General features: G+C 42.2%; 1 protein-coding gene across 1 annotated transcript in view; it reads right to left on the bottom strand.

Moving 5' to 3' along the window:
- The window catches only part of STOX2 (storkhead box 2), a 74,404-nt gene extending 55,231 nt beyond the window's left edge, over positions 1-19,173 (bottom strand). Inside the window, exon 1 of the mRNA XM_082050271.1 lies at positions 17,947-19,173. Coding sequence (XP_081906397.1) covers positions 17,947-18,112 — 166 coding nt within the window. The 5' untranslated portion in view covers positions 18,113-19,173. The remainder of the gene's footprint in view (positions 1-17,946) is intronic.
- Positions 19,174-24,513: the final 5,340 nt, after the last annotated feature.

The following is a 24,513-nucleotide window of genomic DNA, read 5'->3' as shown; positions in this document are numbered from 1 at the left end:
CCTTGTCTCTCCCCCAAACCTTAACATTTTAGATCAGAAAAAAGAAACAAAAAATCCCAAACCACCAGAACAACTCACCCACAAATAACAAAACAAGCCATGCCAATGATAAGTGCACAACATTTGGTTTTTATCTTGAAATTAAGCTGTTTTTTAATAAAAAAGTAGCAAGAGAAACTCAAAATATATCCAATTTGCTACAACTTCTTGTTGCATCCTTACTGATAAGATACTCTGATTTGCATTAAGCTTGGCCTGACTGCAGATCCCAGTAAAACATCCTGACTAGGAGTGAGTGGAGTACCACTCCTTTTGGGCACAGGTAAATATATCCATATAGAGACAGCACATATATACATATGTCACTTAGTAATAAAAAGTCATAGATATTCTCTCTCCAATTACAATATTTTAATATTTGTAGTAACTTGAAGAGCAATTGCTTGTATCCCAAAATCCAATACATCCTGATACCTTGCTTACATTGATTAGTCAGAGCTCTGTTTTGGTTCCCTTGTAAAAACAAAACTGGTCTTGCTTCTTAAAACCTTCAAAGGCTCGTACTTCAAGCTCTGCCTACATGGTAGAGCAGAAAGCAAAGTTGTGGGAAGGGACATTTACTGAAAGTAGGGTGATTGGCTGGGGACAGAGGGCCCAGAAAAGGTGAGGGTGAAAGGGTAGGGTCTCAGGGTAAAACCAAGGAGCAAAAATGTCTCTCTGCTGCACGGACGAGATCTCATCTGAGAGAACTAGAAGTAAAGCACATGTGCTGATAGCTCAGTGAGTGGCTTAATCTGGTTTTCTGCAACTCTCCTCACACTTGCTGACATTTTGCAGGTCAAACTTCCTACAAACGTCACAGAAAACTATCTGAAAGTTGCTGGCAAAGTGCACAGAAAGAAGTAAAAGCTTTATTTTGGAAACAGAATACAGCCATTCACTGTCAGGACACCAGCAGTCCTGAGATGTTTGAAGGTGCTTTAGAGGATACGTGAATATATCAACAGAGGAAACAAATAAAAATGCAGTCTCTTGGTAACACAATCTTTGAAATATAACTTATTTCCTCGGTGTGAGGAAGGTTTGTCAGTGACATTTTGAGGAAAAAAAAAAAGGGGGGGGGGGATAAATCCTGAAAAAAAACAGTTTATAAGTTCCTTGACACATCAGTACTTTCAGCTTCAGGGTTCCTGAGCTATTTCTCCACTCTCACTTGTCTGGTTGCTCCTATAAGCACCACAACTCAGCTTCTTCCAGACAGACACAACACCCCTTTAACACTGAGGCTAAGCTGTTTCTCAAGAGCCAGGGGCATGATCAACATCTCTAAAATGTCATTCTGGATCTGAGTTTGACTTGACAAATTCCTGGAGAGGTAAGGCTAGAAGGGTAGTAAAAAAAATGACAACATGGAAGCTGGCAAAGTACTGCTACACGTGGAAGGCGGTATTAAGAAGCTACAAACCAGCACTTAAATACTACCAAGCTGCCCAGTTCCCTGTCTGCTTGGATACAAAGCAGTACCTGCTTCTTTGGCCTCACTGGTCCCAATACGGAGTAAAATTTAGGAACTCTGACTCTGAACTTTCTGCTTATTCCCAACTGTATAATGTGGGGAGTGAAAGCAAAGAGTGAAGAAAGTGACAAGTAAGGGAAGGGAAAAGAAGTCAACTTTCGCGTAGTCAAGATGAGAAGCATAGGAACTTCAGGTGAGCTAGATTTGAAATGAAGAAGAAACCACTTAAAGCCATGTGTGCTTACCATTAAAACCATGAAAAACACACCTCCACATGTTCTGTACTGCCAGTGCTTTGAGAACCACCAGAAAGCACATCCCACCTTTGACTTCCAAAGCCAGACCACAGTATTTCTGAGGTTTGCTCTCCTGCATTTGCTAAGGTTGCACAAAGAGCTGGCTGGTATTGTCTACTGAACTATCCTAAGAAAAGCTATAAATCCAATATGAATTTTTTTCCCTAATGCTATTCCTCCATGTAGACTACAGCTGAAATCACAATGGAGACATCACAGCAAACAAGAGATGATATTGTCTTCTATAATCACAAAACTGAGGACAAGCAACATAAGATCCCAATTTCTGTGGTTCACACACCAAAAGATTAAAATAGCTGCCATTTTAAACTATACAGCAAACATTAACTTCTTATCTGAACACAAGTTATGCCTTTTGCTCTTCACAGAACAAAACTAATACAATGAACCCACATGCACCAAGAAAGATCTGAGCATAACTACTATTTCTAGATCTCTAAAGACAAGCCATGCCTTGATATATTCCCACTGCTGCTCTGAGCTGGTTTCAGGCAACTTTTACAAGTATACAACACAGCAGGAGCCATGAGACATCCAACAAATCAGCTTATGCTATTCCCATCCATTCACAAACGCTTGGTCAGACAGGCTTGGTGGTAGGCCACCATCTCCTTGTGCAAGGGCTCCGAGTGTCCCTCCACCCTGCCCCTGACCACAGGAACAGCAACCCCACTGTCATCAGAGCCCTTTGCAGCTCTGAAAAATGTGACAAGAGGGGGTTGTAGGATTTATGCTCGTATACTAAAAATATTTCTATACAAAAGACTTCCAAAAATGGTGAAGTTGAGATAAAAACGCTAAAAAGAAGGTTTAAATGCAGCTACAAAGATCGGCTCTTTGCAATTAAACTCATTAGACTTTGGCCCTTTCCTTCTGACTACATTATTTTTGTGTCTTCAAAGATAAAAGTAGTCAGGCCAAAAAAAATACCTTAAGTGCTCACACATAAAACCCAGCTGCTTACCATATTTCATTACCACACTGACTTCAAAAATACTGAGCAATTTAAACCTGCAAGCCACTTGGCTTTAGCTAGAGATAAGTGCCTGAGATAACAGAGGTGTAATTGTTCAAAGTAATACCGTAGCATGTTTTACATAAACATTTGCTAACCCTGCACTTCATATATTTTGTTTCAGAATTGTGAAACGCTGCTGAATGTTTCGGCTTTATTTGTGGCCCATTCTTTTCATATTTACACATCCAGAGTTCCCCTTGATGCTGAATTAAATAAATTATCTTACCTCATAGTACCAAAGGGGCAGTTGTTATGCTTTGAAACAGAAAGCATAGCCTACAGGTTTCCAGCAGTCACCTGGCTTATTCCTTTTCACTGCTGAAGAACCAGGGCAGAAATGCTAAAAGAAAAAGTTTGTGAAGAGCTCTGAAACTGGGATTAACAACACAAACCTTTTGCTTTTAAGAAAATGCTTAAGGTTTACTGAACAGCATTTTTTCCATAAACTAACCATTAAGTGAATTAAATATTCTGAGGTAAGGGCCCCCATATATTTCCTGGAGACCTGCTTTATAGACTTTTTTTTTTGTCTGGTTTCATGTCTCTCTCAGCCCAGCACTACCAGATCCCCTACATCGTAACTCTTGGACTGCATCGAGCAAATTTGACAGAAGTGGAGCAGGCTCAAAGGTCTTATGTCCCCACAAGTTTTGATGACCCAGCACAAGGTCTACTGAGGAAAGACTGAAGCCGAAGCTCAGCCATACAAGTAGACATCAGAGCACCCAAAAAGGAGAGAAGCTCTATGAAATAAAGCGATGGGCAAGCACAGCTCACAAAAACTTCCTGCCTTTCTTCCCTTTGACAGCTATTTGTGAATAACTACTGAGGGCAGCCCCACAGCCTCCACTCAGAGAAATCTCCCCTTGAACACGTGAGTTTACCTCCTGCTTCACTTAAATGTCAGGTTCTGGTCCAACCCTCTGCCCTCCAAAGTACCGGTAAAATCAAGGGGAGGGACTGTCATGTTGTAGTGACACCAAGGTGCAGCTCAGGATCACAGGACAGAAAGATAAAGTCTGTGTTGTCACACTGCAGCGCATTTCAGCAAGGCATGACATCTTACCACAAAATCTGGCACCTTGTCCTGATTTTAGGATTACCTGCAAGCAATACTTGGCAACAACCTCTTTACATTCCAGTTCTTCCCTGTCCCTCAACTACATGCTTTTGATGTAAGTGCCTCGGGGTCTTCTCTCTTTGCTCCCACCCGAGCACCAAGAGCTCTAGGACACCTTTTGCCCCTTGTGCAAGCAGGGGACCACGAGCCTACATCTACATGCAAGACCAGAGTGAGCTCACCACTGTCGCAGCAGTAACGCTGTTCTTTCAATGACGCTACTGCAAAGGCACAGTGTTACTCAATGTGAGTGCGAATACACCCTTTTATATCAAACAATTAGGAATAAAGCAACACCACAAATGAACAGAAGACTAAAGACTGCTGAATTTCATACTGCAAATGATCCTTGGTCTTCCCTGACTGTCATCAAGGGAAGTCCAATTTTTTTGCCTGGCCCTCTGTCAAGAAGTTATTCTACTTCTGCCAGCTATAGCATTGGTTTTGCTCTCACGCTACAATAAACCAGTAACAACTCATTTTAAAAGCCAATAGAATTGCACTGACATCCTAAGAAGAATCTGACCCCATGGACTATCAGGTCATTTTCAATAATCCTGCAATTAGAGAAACCAAATTAAACATTTAACATTTGACCTTTGTTGTTGCTTCTAGATTAGGTAATACAGCTTAAAAGTACACACATTTTTCAAGCATTCACAAAATAAAGGCTTTAGATCCTGTAAGTAACATTCAATATGTTCTTATTGTGCACTACTATTTAAAAGGTTAAATTTTTTTTTACTATGTAATAATAGCTTCAGACGGTAAAATAATCTACTTTGGAGTTACTCTGATTAAGCACCCACTAGATGGTTAGATTAGACCATGGACTGGATTGGAAATAAATAAATAAATAAATAAGTCATCTCCTGTGAGAATCTCAGAGCTACAACAGTAGTTAACAACACTTCAGCAGATGAAACATGAAGTGACAAATTCAGAGACTGCTGAGAGTGAATTCCTAAATTTTTTTAAACTGGTCTATTTCTAAAATTTCATCATTTTTCTCTCAGTTCTTACTGGTTTGTATCCTATGTTTTATACAATTTGCATTGTTTTTTCCAACTTTTATATTTTAGTCTTACTAGGAAAGACATCTGCAACATCAATTACCATTACTAACAGCATGCAGATCTAAATTAAACACTCGTGGATGTACACAAACCATAAACAAAATACGCTCATGTTGATATAAAATATAGTCTCCCCAAACAGAATATATGAAATGGATGTGCTCTGATGCTATATTAATAAATAGAATAAAAAATCTTCAGCAGAAGGGTGGAAATCAAAGAGAGCAGTTTTGAAAAGAACATAAGGTAAATATATATAACACCTATATAAATATATTACACCACTCAGAAGGCACAGTAAAGTTATTCTGCACATACACAGCAAAGAGATTATTCCCATGAGTGTCACCAAATGTGCCTACAGCGTCCTTTGGGAGGGCTGGACCACATGCGGCGCACACGCAGAGCGTCACTGGGAGAACCACCACACGCAGTCATCTCCATTCACATTTACACAACACGCCCGAGATCTATTTCAGAACACACATTTCTGTGATGTTGGTCTATGAATTGATGGTTTAGGGATATAAGCTTGATGGATGCTTGAAGCAGCTCTGCAGAGAGGTGATGGCGACTAGACAGGTATTCAGCTCCACGCTCTGTCACCGTTTCCAAAGGCAGCCAGTTTGCTGAGCACGTGGGTGGGGGCAGTTCAGGCCCAGATGCAAATCCAGATATGTGGATTTTGAAATGTGCACAGCCCAATTTACCAGCCTTCAGAAATGCTGAACATTTAGCTCCTGCAAAAAACAGTGCTTGCACTGAGACATCCGATATGTCACCCGAGATACTTCTTGTGAGCCAGGCAACACCTTCAGAATAAGGAAAGAGGATACCTTGGAGACATGAAACACCAGAATCCACTTCTGCAGTATCTTCTGCAGGTCAACTCTGTCTTCAAACAGTAGTTCTGGCTGATTAATAAGTGGAAGACTTAGAAACAATGTCTTGACACCAGATCCTGCTTGCAACATGAATCAGGAATTGACATTTTTGGAATGTCAAGAGTTGACATAACAAGAAACTCCTGCTTAATGCAAGCCTTTCATCTAGGCATGCGTCACCTTCAAGATGAGAGGGCTCATGATGCCCAGGATTCAGAAGGAAAGAAAAGGGAGGAACTAAAGGAATAAAACTAACTCTAAGAAAGAGTAAGTGGAATCACAGAAATAATTAACAAATGCCTCTTTCATGACCTTACAACCTATCTTAGGTAAACAGAGAACATGTGAAGACATGAAGACCATTCATATCCCAGTCACAGGAATCTGTAATGTGTGTGTTGTATTTGGAGAGAAGGGATCGATGTTGCCTCCTGACCTAACAGCAGCTGATCCCTGCTCTTCCACCACCAAAAATACCAAAAACCTCGAAACCTTCTTCACATGTGTGTATATTCCTCATTACTGAGAAATACTGCAAAAGAGGACAGCCTGAGACCCATGAGATTCAAGTTTACTACGGATAATGCGCGCAACCCAGGTCAAATACTCTGATCGAAAAAGTTGGGTTTGAAGCTACTTTGCTACGAGAGATAAATGACAATTCTCAAGGGCAGCTGCACTGCCGGACAATTTTACCACACCTAGTACTGACAGAGCTTGGTTTGACACCAACCCATGAGTAAAATCCAACAGTCAATATTACTTTGTATATGTTAGCATTGCCTGAAATATATCATCCTATTCAACCACCCCATTATCTAGTGAATAAATTACAATGACATAAGCAGGTAAAGCTATTTTCCCCAAACTCCTTTAACTTACCGTTTTTATTATTTAACTCTAAATGCAAGCTGAAGTGAAAAACTTCATTTTACTTTAGTACATTTATTGAAGATGTGGAAAAGTGAACCATGAAAAGCTGAGTGCACTGTATTGCTGTGTGCCTGTTGCTCTATTTGGAACAACCAGCACTGGGATGAAAACTGTATGAGATTATCATCTGGTAGGTAGAAAAAAGTTTTATCAATTATTAGCCTTTGAAATGAGCTCAGGATTATCAAGTAGAAGGGTGACAGCCCTGATTTAAATCCAGCGAGTTAAATTACTTGAATTGAAACCTAAGGGTGAGCAGGGGAAGTGTCCTTCTTGTAGCCAAGATACAAGAACACAAGTCTGCTCTGGCAGAACAGCAGCTCAGCCCACAAATCCTCTTTTTGTTTGCTGCCATCGCACCCACCCCTGTTTCTGGTAAGCCTGCCCCAGTTTCTCTAGCTGTCCAACCTATGGCCTTATTCAAAGGCAGACTTCAATTAAAAGGGAGCATTACTCAGCAGTTACTACAGCTATGCCTTCCTCAGCCTTTCCAATTTGCCAATGTAGGCAAAGAATATGTGCAAGAGAGACAGGTATGCGCATCATTCAAGGAAGCACAGTTGCTGGGCCTGACGGTTTCCCACTTGAACAGTCAACAAAAAATCTGTTCACTTTTCCCACTAAAGGACAGAATTAGACCCTTGAGGACTAAGCGCACATTCTCATGTATAACCACGAGCACACACACACGCAGAGCACAAGTTTGCAACATATAAAATTTAATAAACTTACATAAACTATGCTTTACTGTACTGCACAGGGCAATACAGCACACCACATATCTGATGAAAAGTTATTGCACATGGCTCTAAAATAAATAACACCTTACATAGCTATTTCACCCTCTTGTGAAAAAGAGGTAGTTAAGAATGTGGGTTTTGAAATGACGTTTCCAAAAGCTGCCTTAATTTTACACTCATGATTACTGAAGAATATTTCTGCAGTTACAATAATTATACAGACTAAACCTAAGATTGACTCAAAGGAAAATGCCTCATGATTTTGGGGGGAGAAAAAAAACAAAAACCAAAAACAAAACCAAAACAAAAAAAGGACAAAGCAAAAAAAAAAAACCACCTACAAAAAACACCAAACAAACACATTAAAAAAAAACACAAAATAAAAACACCACCTGCAAAGCGTTTCATTTAGTGATGGCTATATCTCTCTCAAGAGAAAGTCTAAGAAGTTGTTCAGAAACAGACTTTGCTATAGCTGGCTGGAAAAAAATGCAGAAAATAATTTTTTACTTCTGTGTTCTGTGAAAATACTCCAAGCAGATCCATTCTTATGCAGAAATTCCATGCAAATATTAGTTCAAGATTTCACTCCTGAAATTCAATGCCTTTAGAAGGACACATGTCCCCGTACAGAACTCCAAATTATTTTTCACTAAGCCCTCATTTCACAGTATTTCCATACAATGATTCTATTGACTAAATGTATACAAATATACCACTCCCCATAATTTCCCTAAGATTTTTGGTAATTTCCATCACAAACCAACCTAACACATGCAACTGTAAAACACTGGTATCTAAAGAGCAAGAAAGTAACTACATCCATCCACATGCAAGCAGAGACTAAAAATGTAGCAATGTTTTACAAACCCCTAAATATTCTCCAAATACGTATTTCTTTGGTTTATTATTTTGGACTGGACTAGTGCAAAGGGAGGGGAGTCAGTGCATGGAAAAACAGTGTAGAGCAGTGTTGCTCCCGCCTGTGATCCTGTTTCTGCATCAGTAAACCTGCCCTGCAGTTCTCACCAGGGGCTGAGGGACCACTTGGACCGTGGGTGAACCTTCCACGGCCAGTGGTACCTGCTCTCCATCTCTCAAGAGAGGTGAGCTGCAGATATGCTCAGTTCACATGTGAGGGTTGCAGCTGTTTCAACTTTAAAAACAACAAGCCTTTTCCTCTGAAGTTTTTGTTCCCTCTTCTCACCCAGCCAGCCATGCAGTACTTACACCTAAAAGCACACAAATCTTAAGAAAACCTTGTAAAAACTCTTCACATTTCACCCACTTTAAAAAAAAAATATTCAGTTTAAGGCTTACATGTAGTAAAACAAGGTCACTGTATGATCCAAGAATGTAAATTCTCGTGAGAGCAGAATTTAGAACACCCTATGAAAATGAAGACTGGTACTTTGCTCTAAAACGCTGTGAAAATTTAAGAGGCAAAGTTAAGTACGGCAGTGAAATTTAGTACGTCATCTTTACTGGCTTGTAAGATAAACGGTCCAATTTATGGCATTTAAAATGTTATCACACATGGTCAGAAGTTTATCTTCTCAAACTAGGTTACAGGTCACCAACAGGAAATTCATCGGAAATTATGGAGGAAATTAAAAGAACATGAATGGGCAAGAAAACTAGTTTATATAATCTAGGTTCTCCCAGCACAGCTTCCTGTGTTATGATGAACTCAGCCTTCTTATTGAACTTTGCCTTTTCCAGGCCACATTAAGTAAGAATTTCTGAATTGTCTATTATAGTCTTTAGGCCTCAAAATGTTGAGGTCAGATTCACTACAGAGGGCCATTCATTTTTGATTTAACAGTAGAGCTGGGAAAGAAAATAGTAGCTGGAAAAGGTGTTTTGAGATCACTAAATGCAAATTTCTACTCAGTATAGGCACTTCGAGAACAGGTGTTTGAGATGCTTCATGGACATGCACACCACACTGAGGACAGTACCCAAACTCAATAAAAGATTCTCGTATTGCTTCTGTTCCAGCATCCCAGCCGAACTGCAGTTGCACTCTCCATCATGTGTGGGAAGATGGCAATGAGTGTCCAGGAGCCTGTCCTACTCTAATGTTAAATACACTTCTCAAAAGAAAAGCCCTGGTCACTAAGGCATAAGGAAGAGAGAGGGCTACCATTCATCTAGGTTATCTAGACTAATTTTGTAAAGAAAGACTGCTAAACAGAAACAGCTACTGCTTAATCATTTCAGCTGAAAGCTAAAGCATGCAATGTACTGCCTAGCCCATGCCTCTCATGCATCACAGAGAAACAAAAGTCAGGAGTAACTCTGGAAGACAGATACAAAATGAAAGATTTGCAAGATGACTCTTCTGACTCTCATTACTTTAATTAAATCAAAAGACCTGGTATAAATATGAACAACTTCTCATTCATTCTTTTTCACAATACTGGAAATCCACGTGCAATACATAGGCCAACCCTACCCTCAAGAATCACAGGTCCACATACAGGTCCACACATTAAAAGCAGTTCCTCAAATAAATGGTTCATTCTCCTCTTCTGTCTTCTGCTTTCTCACCCTATCAGATCAAATAAACCCATTGAGATCTGGTTTTTCAACACCACACCTTGAAATTTCTGAAACATTGTGCATTTGTAGCTGTCTCCTGCAGGTAGCATTTCCCACTGAAGTAATAAGAGCCACTCCCATACTTCAAAAATTACAGGAATCACATCACATACAACTCGATGAAAAACAGAACTATCTTTGGGTTGTGAGGAGTTGGTTGACAAGGTAGAAGTGATAACAGTACTGAATAACAATCATTCCACATCATTTACTGCTGCTATTATAAACAGGCTTTCTTTTTCAGCTTGGAGGAAGGCAAAATGGAAAATTCTTAGGAGCACTGTGGCATCCATAGGTTCATCTGAACACAGGATTTCACTTGTAGAACGAGGACTGCTCTGTTCACACAAAATATACCTATTTGTGCATCTTCATTCTTACCCACCATTACCACTTCAATGCCTGGGTTGAGAAAGGACCTTTTTTTTGTGATTGGCAATATTACAGTACAAAATAAAGGAGACAGTTCTCCTACTGAACAGATTAGAATCTAAGTGTGGAAAACTGCGGAAACAGTTAAAGTGCCCAGGAAAACAAAGACGACCACTGACACAACTGGGAACACTACCCTCAACTCTTGACTTTCAAACCCAGTGATTCCTCTTTGGAGGAAGGAAAAGGGAAACTTGCTATCCTTTTTATAATGAATTCAAGCCTGTTGAAAATAAAGCTTTCTTGTTTTGGTTACCTTTTGCAGACCGGGTAGGAGCTGCCAATAGAGCCCAGGATTCTGTTTAAACTAGATTGCTCTACCCACTCCATCATGCTGCACGCCAAAATACACTTCCTGTAAAGCCAGGTCTTGCTCTTTTCTTTTTCTCTTTTTTTTTGCCCACCTCCCTCCCCCTCCAAATCTATTTGAGCAAGATAATTCTAGCATCTATATCTCATCCAAAAGTGAGATACAAAACAGCATCAGTAGAGCAGCCAACTCGATAAATGTGCTGGAAAAAAAACAACCAGTAGCTATAAACAACTTTCATACCCCCCCTCATAGCTACAGGCAGTTACTTGGGAGCAACGAATGCTGGTTTGGGAGAGTCTTGCAGCTTCGATATTCAAGCATTTTCCCTAGGACTACTCTGGTTGCCATTGGTCTTGGTACCAAAATTTATTACAAGGAGAAGTACAGAAGGCACACAGTTTCCTGAGACTTTTAGAGAAGTTTTAACCCTCGTTTCTGCTTCCTGCTCTCATATTTAATCTACTTAGAAAAAAAAGATCTATAACTGAGTGTTCTGGTTAAGTTCAGACATTCAGGTATCAGTTTGAATGGTTCTTTTCCTTTTTCTGGTGCAAATTAAACCCAATAGTTAGATGGAATTGCATGAAGTATTCATTAGATACTTCTTACGAAGGGAAACCATTATTTCTAGGCTCAGGTTTACATCAACTCCACCAAAAACATCCAATAGCCAGTTTTGACAATTTAATGGTAGCTTTATTGTTTAAAATAATGTAATGTATCATGCTTTTCTAGGAAAAAAAGCCTACAATTATTATTGTATGACTTAGCAATTCTTACACAAGTTCTGAATTAGCTGACAATTTTTGATCACGGCTTTAATACTGTCTGGCCTCTTCCAACCAGATAAGAGCACTTTCAGGAGGAGCCAAGAGGAGTTGTATCTGAATTTTTTTCCAACACTGCTTTATTTGAATCAGGGCCCAGAGTTTAGGTGACAGGATGTGGATTTGGTTTTAACGCTGTTCACATAGACATTCTACAACGTGCTACTGCTTATGACACAGAATCACACTAAAGAAGCTCCCCACAACACTGAGAAGAAACCCCCAATTTTTGGAAGACTTCCACGGTGTGGAAGTCTTCATACCTACTTATATGACTTCATACGTAATTGTACTTATACCTCTTTAAAATGTGCAAAGAACATTACAAAGATGGTGGTTTACTCTGGGATTAACTCTCAACAAACAAATGAAGGCTTATTGTTTCTTACAACTGAACAGGTCACTGGGCTAAACCAAGGTGATCTAAAGTCCTCACATTTCAGCTTCCTCCAACAAGTAATGCATTTTGCAAAGATGTGGCTGCTATTCAATTCCAAAACAGTAAGATACTCAACACCCTTCAGGTTTATCAAATGTTGCCAACAAAGACAGAGTGTAACTTCTACACCTGTGAAAGACTGGGAGCTATTTGTGATGAATTAGTACTGTGTTCTGAAGCCTTGTCTGTTCTTGAAAGAGGAGCTGCTTCTATCTTCAGCAGGCTATTATGATGTCTAGCACGCATATAACAAATTACTTCAGTCACAAGCAGGACTACTGCAAAACACACCTAGAAATGTATTCAGACTCAGACTGACAGCTCGTGCAAACGCCAACGAGATGACACCCTTTGGTGCTCTGATCCTGCAGCACCCCTGTGTACCCCGACCCGGTCAAGGAGCCCGGCGAACCAGCAGAGAGAACATGAGAACTTTAAACGCAACCAGCGACAGAGGCTGGGCAGGAAAAATAACCTGAAGATTAGCCCTGTAGGAATGAGTGCTTTTAAGCGAGACATAAACTCAGACAGGTCCAGGTAAGAGACACACAAACTTCTGCTTCGTTCTTATATTCATCCCTCTTTGATTTTACTTCAGAAAAAAAGCTGCTCTGGATCAAAGAACAACAGATGCTCAAACCCAGTTTGGTCAGCTGAATGCATAACTACTATGCACAACACTGTCCACAGCTTGGTTTAGAAGAGTTACAGATGTGCAGAAAACATCATGGTATTTGGTAGGAAAGCACCAGGTGTGCAGACAGTGGTGTACAGACAGGTATGGGCAGAGCTGTATGCCAGCATTGGAATTAATACTGCACAGGTAACTGCAGGAGTGAAAACCGGGGTTCTACAGAGGAAGAAGAGAGAAGACTGTCTTTGATATTCTTTTAGGCAAGAAACCACGGGGAAATCAAAATGAGCTATCAATGGTGCAAACATGACTGTTCCACAAAGTTGGACCAAGTTTGTGGTCTGAAGACAGAGCACATTTAGACTCTCTCCCCAGAATAGGATGCATTGAAAGCTGCTATGCTATTTCTCTGCCAAGGTGCGTGGATGCCCCAGAGGCCAAAAGGGACTGGAAGGCACAGCAAGCCCAGGAGCAACTTCCCAGGCCATAGAGCAAGCAGAGCCCCTGAAGGAATGGAATGGAGTGACCTGCTTGGGGTGCACCAGGTCAGCACAGGCTGAAGCAAATCAGACCGAGCAGGGGCCAAGCCAGCCCTGCACCAACACCTACACTCTCAGTTTTTACTGTCCCATTAATGGCTCTGGTCTAAGACAATCTGAAACTACTCACAATTCAGGAAGGCAAAGAGATCACGTTACTGATAAACAGATGAACTGGAAGGTGTTTCTTAATACCACACCGAGAGAAAAAGGAGGTGATGCAATACTGATTATTCCATTAAATATTAATTACAAAACAGCTACTTTCAAGCTAGAACACATTCCTTTAGATTACTGAACTAAGGGACAAGAGAACTGAACCACCTTCAAGGCTTTCCATGTATCTGACATTTCTCAATTACGTTAAACTGCGTTCTTCAGATCATGCATGGTTATCTCCAAATATTAATCTTTATTAGACTTAGAGGTTCAAGCTTAAAAAATAATTTTAAAAAAATAGTAAAATATTCAGGACTCTCAAATTTGCTCAAATGACTCCCAAGATCCTTCTTACCATTCAAGGAGGCTGAAGAGGCAGTCCTAGACCTTCCATCAAACATCCTTGAAAGAGAGAAGAAGGATATCTTTCCTTCCTAAAAATTTGAATTTGCACACAGATACCATCAGTTGGATAGCAGTGCTAGATACTTCTCTCTCTTATCCTTCAACTTGGTAATTGAACTCCAGTAACAGTAGGGCAACACCGAGAGTGAACTTTACCATTCAACTTTGGAGCACTGAAACCTCTACAAGGAAATTTTATAGCAAAGAGCAATAAAGTAATTGCAAACTTTTCAGAAAGTAACCTTCAAATAAGCATGCTCTGGAATTAGTTTTTTACCATTGTAGAAAGCTCTTCAGACATTCCTTTATGCTGTGTGTGCTAGACTGTTACCCTACCCTACCCCCATTTCAAATTGGCACATTACCTCCAACACCAAGATCTTCAACTAAAATAGCTCAAGAAAGCCTGCAAAAAAAAAATATTTCTTTCCAGAACACTACTTAGTTCTGGTAACATTTAACACCTGGGTCAACCACAGGGTGCAGTTCCTCTCTCCACTAAAACAAAATCCAGGATATGCCTTTGTTATTTAGGAGGGAAAAAAGGAAAAAAGCAAGAAGCTTCCAACATTTCAAAAGCTATACATATTATTTAGTGTGACATTTTGGAGCTCTCCTAAGTTTCAGTAAGTTTTATTCTGCTTGACCGTTTCATACTATTGCTTTATTTTGCCTTCAATTAAGCAGCAATCTATCAAAAACTTCAAGTTTATTTCCCCTTTTTCAGTAACATGTATGAATTTTATTGGATTCGAACTTTTCAACATCTCTTTTCATGCAAGGTCAAAGCTCTACATTGTTGTAGTTTTCTTTTTCAGTGTTTTTTCTCCAAGTCAGTCCTCCACTGGGAAATTAATATTCCGCATGAACAATGAACTCCTTGCATGGCCTTTGAACCTAGTGGTTGCTAGGAGGCCTAAAGAAACCCTGGAGTACAGCCGATTTAATAGCATGTATCAAGAGATTATTCAGCAGTAAAAATGTGTGATTTTCTAAATTCCCTGCTTTATTTTTTTCCTTACTCCCATCTCCCATCATCTGTCAAAAAACCTTTAAATTTCGGGTGAATTACATCTGCATCAATTTTCTACAATTATGGGCAGTTTGTTCCCAAGTATTGAAAATGCGACTTCCAGCCACCGATGCTGCTTCTAATCAAGCAAATTTCAAACTACTCCTTACACAGTTTTACTGAAAAGGCTGCTTAAAAATCGTGTGTGCTTCACCACTCTAGCATAAGGTTTGCTAGAGGTTTCCATTATAAACAGGGTTCTGCTTAGAGACTGTATTTTCCCATCACGGCATTCACTGCAACACCATTCCTCAGTATTTCTGTTTGCTGAAAGAAACGTACGTATATACGATTCTCCAGATCCCATTCAGCTATGCTCAAATATTAAAGTTTCAAGCCTTTTAGCATCTTACTGAAGGGTGTTTGACTGTCTGCTTTTTCATATTTCCCTAAGGAGAGTAATTGAGGCAAAACCCCAAGGTTTCTTTCCCACCCTCCACCCTCACCCCAAACAAAGCAGCATTTAATTAAAAGAGAACCACAACAATGCTAATGGTGATGAGGTTAAATGGTTGGATAAACAGAATGCAGCCCTCTGAAAAGCCCATGTGTTTCAGGACACTTTCTTCTCTACAGCATTCTGCGTGACAAAGAATGTATTTGTACTCCTGATCCCCACAACTTTCATGCCAGAAGACTTCCTATAGATTTCCTGGGAGGAAGAGAGTTTCCTTCAAATAGTGAGAAGTGTTTAATACAGTAGCTATTTCTCCCAAAACTAATATTTGGAAAGGCAGTGGACAAGGATCCTTTAAAAATAAATGAATGTGGAAACTATCCATCAAGAGAGAACAATTGCGTTTCCAGCTAAAAGCCTGCTAACAAAACAAAAACACTTGCTGATTTTAATTTTCAGTGTATTCTCCCTCCAACAACTTAAGCAAATTACTCAAACTAAATGTGACATTTGCCCTTCATCCTCACTTATTGCAGTTGAAATCAATGCACTGTGTATTCATAACCACAGTATTCTGGAGGTCTGGAGATTATTTTTAAAAAATCTATGGCAGATTACAAATCTATTGCCCCCCACCCATCCATGGATGACACAGGTATCTGCCCAAAATGCAGGGTGATACATCTGATTCTACAGACCACTGGTGTTTGGGTGCCTGGTTGGATTGTACCAGTCTTGCCAAGACAAAGCTTTTACAGAGCCAGACTGCTTCCCTGAAGAATTAAAAACAAGCAAAAAAACCCACACCAGTTGGCACAAAACATTCACGTGAGCTCCTACTCTTTTAAATACGGGCTTCCACACTGAAAGAAAGGCCATAAAGTACCAACTTCAACAGAACTGACAGAGCTTATTTTACAGTGGGAATATCAGGATGTTCATGCAGAACAACAAAAATCTTCTCAGTACAGACAGATTTGGCTTTCCAGCTGCTTTCAGGTCCTGCAGCACCAACAAAACCAAACAACTCCTCCACCACCACCACCATTCTCCTCTTCTTCAGCTGTTCGAGCATAAATTATCCTTGTCATTTCCTCTCAATATGTGGCTTCCCAGAAAAGGGAAAAATCAGAGCAGCTATTGCCAAAACAGCACAATATTCTTATACAGGCAGATTTTTCAATAAAATGCATGTCATTTCCCTCGCACTCAAGCGTTAGAGAAAGAACAGTCACAAGACATTTTTAAAACATGAGAAACCAATCCTGACTGAAGGGATATGTTTATTAAGGCCAGAGATAGGAAAGTAAGCACACAACTGAAAACCACAATCTTTGGCTCAACCTTTGCAGTAGAAATGGGGAGGGGGGGGGGACGACACAGGGCTGGAAACGTTTTCAGTAATGTATAATAAATACCTTCATTTTCTCCCTCTTTTTCTCTTTTAAAGGAGTCTACCTACTCAACCTAAATTAAGCCTCAGAGGGAAAACATGCCTTCATGATAAATTGGAATTTGCCATCCTAGTAATGAAACGTTATGTCAAATCATCACAATAAGCAGGCAGCAGAACAACAAAGGAGGTTTCCAGGATTTTCTGCCCCCCGGCCCCCTCCCCATCAGCATTTTCGCAAGTCTTCTTTCGGGTGTTTATGAAATGTCTGAATTCCAAGGCCATGAAGATGCATTTCAGGATTGAGCAGCTTCCATTAACAGTACCGAGGCTTTCCGAAATCACACCAGCACTCCGTCATAGGCCAAGCCTCTCCCCAATGCCTGCCTTTCCCTGCGCTGTTTTTTGTTTTGTTTGCGCTCTTTCCCGTGCACAAACATGTTGGTGCAGTGTCCATTATTTCCCTATGGCCTCCCTTAAAAGCAAGTGACAGACAAATATACATGCATGTGTGTGTTCCCCCCCCCTCCCAGGTCTAGTTTCTTTCTACACCTCAAATCAGGAATGCAAATGTGTTTACACTCATTTTCACCAAAGCATGCTTTGCCATTGCAGAAACATGCAGCTGAAACACGGAGAGCCTGTAACAAAGCGAGAGCATTTGTAATCACAGGTGATCCTTTTCCTTACAAAAATGGAAAAACATGAAAACCCAATGTGTTAACTAGAATGAACTGCATTAAAAGGGGCATGTCTGGGGTGGCAGTAAATATTCGGCACATGCTTTTACGCACAAAAGGAGCAAAGGGCTCCATGCTCCGTGCAGCCAGTCATTTTATCTGCCCTTCCACGACACAGAGATGCAAACGTTCCTCTCGTGCTTTTATTTCACTCGACTAATAGATTTTAAACACCATATTGTGAGGGCCCTGCTGTGAATCTTGCAGAGGTACAAAATGGTGGATGTATGCTATTTTTTTTTTTTTTTTTGCATTATTCATAACAACTTGCGCTCCTGGTCACAGGCTCCCCTCCGTACCCACCGGCACAGCCTTCCCAGAGCCACACAGCCATCCCGTAACAGCCTTGCAATAAAGCTCTCTCGCACCCACAAATTATGTTACAAACCTGATGTCATGTATCCCCGTGACGCCTGGGAAATAAAAGCCGGTGGGAAGTGTTTGTGCAGCCGGTAGTCCTTCTCGCTGCGGGACCTCATGCGGTCTGAGGCCCGGTCGGAGAAGTCGGAGCTAGGCCAGGCCCGCCGCAAGGTCGTACTCCGCGTCTTCTTCATCCTGAGGATGCCCGAGCCTAATCCTCCCGCCGCAGCATGGGTCAGGCCTTGCGGCTCGCTGGATGCGCGCTGCCTGGCATCAGCCTAGCGCAGGTACCGCCGGGGCTCAACCTGCGCGCATCTCGCCGCTACCTCTTCTAGGGCGCCAGCCGCAGGTCCCTTCCTTTTTTTTTTTTTTTCCCCTCGAATGATCCAATTTTACACACGTCCCACAATGCATTACACTTCATTTGCAATCGGTCCGGCTTACGGCTCCCAGATTCGCGTGGAGGAAAGGCACCTTATGTGGCTTCTCAGGCAAAAAAAGGGAAAGGGGGGGTGGCGGAGGAGGGGAATGGGGACGAGAGATGTGCAGCGTGGGAGCTCGGGGGTTCCGAACAATGGCCCGATTGAGCCCGGCCGTGCTTAGCCAACTGTGAGCCGCCACACAAAAGGCCCAAACAAACGAGGAAAACCCCGCGGCCGCCGGCTGCGACCCCGACCGCGGCGCGCCCGGCGCTGGGGAGGCAGCGGCAGCTCCCGACGCGGCGGGAGGAGCAGCGGGAGGGGGAGGAGGCAGATGAGGAGGGGAGGAGAAGGAGGGAGGGCCCGCAGGCGCCTCTCCCGGCCGCGGGACCGGCCGAAGCAGCTGCGGCCCTCCCGCCGCCCCCCTCAGGCCCGCGGCGCCCGGGCGGCCGGCAGCGGCCTGCGGCTCCCGGCAGCCCTCGCCATGGCGGACCCCGACTCCCGCCCGCCTGTCCCCGGGGCTCGACCGCTGCCGGCTCGGAGCTAGGGGCGGCCGGCGCGGGGAATGAGGCCGCCGGGAGGCCGCTGGCCGCACCGCCCCTCTGCCCAGCTGCTGCTGGAGCGCCGGGCGCCGCCTGGGCTCATGCTAGTCCCGGCGCGGCCTGCGGATCCCGCCGGGCTCCGCGCTGCCCTGTGCGGCGCCGGCCGGGGCTCGGACCAGCTCGCAGGCACCCGCGTACAAAGCCCCGCGCACCGCGGGGGCCCGGCCCCCTCCCGTCCGCACCCACTCCGCCTCCTTTCCGTCCTTCCTTCCGCCGGCGGCTCTCGCGGGGGAGCGCCGGGGCCGTGCCGGGGGGACGGAGCGGAGCGCCGGACACACAGACACAGACACCCCGCACCGCCCGGCTCCGGGCGCCGCCCGCGGCAGCCAATGGGAGGGGGCAGCGGCGCGCACCGCCCCGAGCGGCGGGAAGGAGGAGAGGGGCAAGGCCGCCATAGCGGCAGCGCCCGCCGGGCCTGCGCTGCCGGCCGCCTCGGGACCCGCTCCTGCCCCGGGGCAATGGGTACAGCGAAGGAAAGGGCCGGAGGAGATTTGTACCCCGGGGCGCTCCTGCACGGAGCCGGCGGGGTTCACCCACACGCTGTCTCTCAGTGGTGCCTTCTTTGCCCCTTGACTCCTGAAGAGCTGCCGCTTCGGGCTCTCCCCAGGAGGGCCCAGCCTGTCACGCCAACGCGCCCAGTGAGGGTCTCCAGGACACTCGGCCCACTCGCTGTGCCAGCAGGAAGGAGGTCGCCCACCCTCTCACCCCAGTGGTGTCTGTGCCCAGGGCGCCATCGTGAACGGGGCCAAGCTGCCACTGCAATGCAGGGATTTGAAAATGTTGCTGATAAATTACTTATATTTACACTTTTTCTAATTATTTAACCTTTCTTACAGTGGGTTGTGCCATATTTCTAATAGCCTGGAAAATCAGAAAACTGTAATTTTGTCAGTGAGAGTTTTTGACCATCGGTGAATGTATTGAACACCAAAAGCCAATGGACCTTGCAACATTTTCCCTTTGCTGCCTTGCTGTGCAGCTTTGGGTAAATCACTTCGGTGCACACCTCATCTCACCTACCTCTGCTACTGCGGGCACAACATACACCAAAGAATCATTCAGGGTTTCATTTGCAGCCATCCCTTTCACACAGTTAGAAATTACGTGAATGAAACCCAGCAAGAATGTTGAAAATTAAATACTATGGGGTCTTTTCTCATTCAGCCTCATCTCCTTCCAACAGTCTGAACAGCTATCAGGAAGAACTCGTTTCTATTGATACTTTGTGTTCCAGTAGCAAAGGGAAAAAGTTACATGAGCAAAAGCAATGGCCTAGAGCTCCACTAATAAAAATGTAAGATGTTTTCCATCGTGCAACTTACTCATATAGCAATTTACTCATCAACCTACGCAAAGCTTATAATAGAGCATGTTTTCACCCTCAGACCAGAAAAACTGTAAGAAGAACTTCTAGAATCGTTCAGCTTTTCTCATCAAAGGCTGAGGTTGGGATAGATTGGTTAGCACTACCTAAGTCGTACCTAAAAAACGTAGCTGTTTTACCAGATATAAAAGAAAATTAAATTCTAGCCAAGAGCACAAACTCTCATTCCATCATCTGAAAGATAAATGAACCATGGCCGAGCATTTCCAGTTGTCAAGAAGTGGCTGAATATAGCTGGCCAGCTAACTTCAACCTACGGCTGAACTAAACTCAGCCTTTCTCCTAGTCTAGACACAGCCCTAGATATCAATCTGTTCCATTAAAAAAGACATGAGAACAAGAGGCATAATCTGAGACAAGAGACAAATAGGAATAAGCAATGAGGAGGAAAAATGAGGTCAAGAAGTAGAAAGACACAACAAAGTGGAACGGGGGGTGAAGGGGGGAACAAACAAGACCACGGTGATCCTTACACTGGCTTTCTGCATAATTATTCCAAACTAAAAATATTTGAGTCTAGTTTCAGAGCTAGTCTAATAGATATCAAACCAAAAACCAGGGGATAGCTCTGCAACTGTCAGATAAAGCGCAAATATCCTAATTCTTTTCGAGCAATTTGCTGTGCACTAATGAAGCGGTGACAGCGCGCAGAAGGCTTTCAAGTAGTTTTAATCGACTTAATTGTACACTTGCAGGAATTGTCATGAGAGTAATACAGTACATATGATTAATACATGGTATCTTCTACTTACTGATTGTAGGAGTCACACTGGTTTATAGTTTTGAGCACAAGTAATAAGTTGAATTTCATTATGTGATAATTTTGAGTGAATAATAATTCACTCCTATAACTATGAGAAGTTTTTTTCATGTTAAAATGGGCAGGAAGCGGAAGACAAATAAGCAATCCATCTAGAAAAGTCAGTTTTCCCTTCCCAAATGTGGGAATATTTGTTTAAAAGCAATTTTGGGGACCTCCTCTCAGTAATGAGATGTTATTCCTGTGGTCAGCTAAAACTCCTTGCATTTAGTCTTCTCACAGTTATCTCTTTTTGTTTAAGCTGAAAGTTGTCTGACATGGTATCTGAAAGAGTTTTTCCCTTTGAAGAGAGGAATTCAGAGCAAGTTTCCTCCTGCTCTTGCATTGTTTGAAGTCAAGTATTGTTACTGGGATGAATCAAATACATAATTAAAGACCAAGTTTAAGTTTTGGCTGTTTTCTTTGGAAAACGAGCTAGAACTGTGAGTGTAATTGATTTTTTGCTTTGGTAGCCAAACTGAAATAAAATAATTTTCTTCATATGAACTGAAAGCTAAAATTGAGGGCTATTAAAAAAACAAAACAAACAAAAAACCCCAAACAAACAAACACAGAACACTATTTTATTCTTAGCTTTTTTTTTTTTTTTTTTTCAAATAAAGGAAAATAAATGTCTGGATTCATATAGCAATGTTAGAACAGGGTAGAGAAAGAAGAATTCTCAGGTACAAATGGCTGTCCTGATTGGTGAACAATAGTACAGCACACTTAGAGGCATGGTTTGAAATAAACTAAAATAGGCTATTTAATCTGACAGTTCCAACAGGGGTGGGGAGGACCATTTTTCTTTACCTAAAACCACTGGGGAATTCTGCTTTAACTTACAAATATTTTTTGCCTGCCTGTGACACACTAGTAAAGTTTTGCCTAATTCTAAACAGAAGTGTGAAAATAGTCCGATGGAGCTTGCTAGGAATAAGGGAAAATACTTCTTCCAAGCAGGAACTGAACTGATTAGAATCTGATCACTTGTTATCAGTGATGAAGAAGAAAAAGGTTTCAAAGTTCTTTTGCCTTTTTTTTTTTTTTAATTAATCTCCAGCTGTTTTTTTTAAGCTAAGAGAAAGCATTGATTCAGAAGCTTTTTGTTCAGGATCATATAAGCATTTTTTTTTATCACTTGGTATTTAAAGTCCGACAGACACCATCTCTTTCTTGAATTACTAGAGGGAGAGGTGAGATTTGGATGAAGAGACTGTACAAAACTTGGAAAAAAAGTCTGAACTAAACCAAAAATAGCCATTCTGCCTCCCTCTTGGCCCAACAGGTCTTTATCAGGAATTGGCAACATATCTGTAGACATTTCAAAGGCACTGATTTAATTATGAGTTTTATAAAAAGAGGCTTAGGTACATTTTAAGACATTGCAAAGGATTCTTATGTGTTCAAGCTTTTAATCACAACCTTACTTCAGTCCAAGTTCATAGGCAGCCTGAAGGCTTTTGGAGAAGCATTTCAAAATGTTAGCTTCTGAAAACCTCTGTGTTATATTTTAAAAAGTGAAAAAAACAAATATTACTGTGGATATTTGTTGCATTTGATCTCCATAAATGCTCACTTATTAGTTGTTAAGCAGGTCCATCACCATTTTCTTGATGGAAAATGACAAAAAGAAAAGGACATAACTGTCCCAGAAGAGCATGGGAAATCAGTTGCAAATACACTGTTAAAACTCAAGGGTCCTGGCTTCCATTTCATAGGTTTATTTTTCCTCAGTTGAAAAAGAATAATTACATAGCAAGATACAATATGGTGTCTGGTTTTAAATATATATATTTTTATATATATGTATGTGATCTGTCTATTTTTTTCCCTGCATGTGTGTGTGCATGCGTACTTGTGCCCCTGTGCATATACAGTAATTGCTCTCATGTAATGTGGTATTTCAAGTTTCAGCCAGGGCTACGTTTTCCCTCCCCATGACAAACAAGTGTCTCTGGAGGAGAGCAGCAGGCTTCAGTAGCAGGGTGGGCTGGTGTTACCGCCTCAGCTTGCCTGGCTTGGGGACGGACTGCGTGAGGTTTTCAAATGAAATAAGCATGTAAGCCAAACACCGAAATAAAAATGGCAAAATAATAGGACACGCAAGGAGAAAAGCAATCCCCCTCTTCACCAAGACAAGCTACACCTCTAAAACCATCGTCTCTCAAGATCTGTGTTCAATGCCTGGCTTCTTCCTTACCCTGTCACTACCTTGCCTGTTGCACACAGTCACCTCGCTGCCTCGCAGGAGGAAATTCAAACAGCTTTTGTTTATTACTGTGAGCCGAGTTGGTGTCTAACAGGCATCCAACACCACAAGAAGAACCAGCCAACACTGTCAAGATGCCGAGTGCTTGGCACAAAGCCTTGTGGCTTCACTCTATGGTAAGGGTCCTTTCCTGGTCCCCAGCTTTAGAATCGAAGACGACAAATAGCGTTGGTATTACTGGGACACATGGGAGGTTTTGCCCGAACAAAGGCCATAGTCACCAGCAGGTGGGTAAAGTGGGGAGCAGAGGGCCATTCTTGTAGCCTATGAAAAAAAAACATCAAAGTCTGCAACTTTTTGAAAGATGGAGATAGGATGCTGCAAGATGCTGGGAAGGAAATGCAGGGCCTATGAAAGTGAGAGAGCAGAAAGGAATAAATGGAAAATAAAGAAGTAAAAAAAGCCTGTAGTACAAGCAGTTGAAAAGCAATAAAGCAGAGGCTGCAGAAGGAAAACTGAGTGCAAGAAGAGGTGGAAAAAATTTAATTAAGAACTTGGGAAAAACACCAAACTCACGTATAACATCACAGGCCTTGGCAATATATGGTTTTATTAGATGCAGGGCCTTCCTAAGAAAATACATTACCTGCGTTTCTAATATTAATAGATCTGTGAAGGGAGAAAATTGTCCACTGCATAAACTCACCATTTTCATGAGCGAATTCCTATGCCTTTGTATTAACAAATGTGCAGGACTCAGACTCTAAAATATATGTTTTTTTGCAATCCCTTACTGGTTAAGGAGGTCTGGCAACAGGCTGCAATGGTCCTTGGCTGTAGGAAGCACTAGTTTACCTTCCAGGTCTTTATAATCAGGTACACTAGCAAGAACAAACCAGAAAACTCATGATGCAGCACATCCTTTTTCACAGCAGCCCTGAGTCTTCTGACACTAACACTATTAATTTGTCACCTCTCACTAGTACTTGTTGTTACTCAAATATGCAAGAGGAGCCAAGGACTTGTGATCTATGCTTGTGGTCCAGATCACAAAATAAGGCAGCCTCTCTTGATGGATTTATTGGCAAGGGAAAAACTGGGCTTGCTCAGACAGCCCTCTTTCCTCGGAGGGAGCATTTGAGAAAATCCACCAAAAATTGAAAGAAAAAATCCCAAGGG

The sequence above is a fragment of the Streptopelia decaocto genome (assembly GCF_964273445.1).
Source record: "Streptopelia decaocto genome assembly, chromosome: 4".
NCBI lineage: Eukaryota > Metazoa > Chordata > Aves > Columbiformes > Columbidae > Streptopelia > Streptopelia decaocto.
The sequence above is the reverse complement of the archived record's forward strand: the minus strand, read 5'-3'. Positions and strand labels throughout refer to the sequence as shown.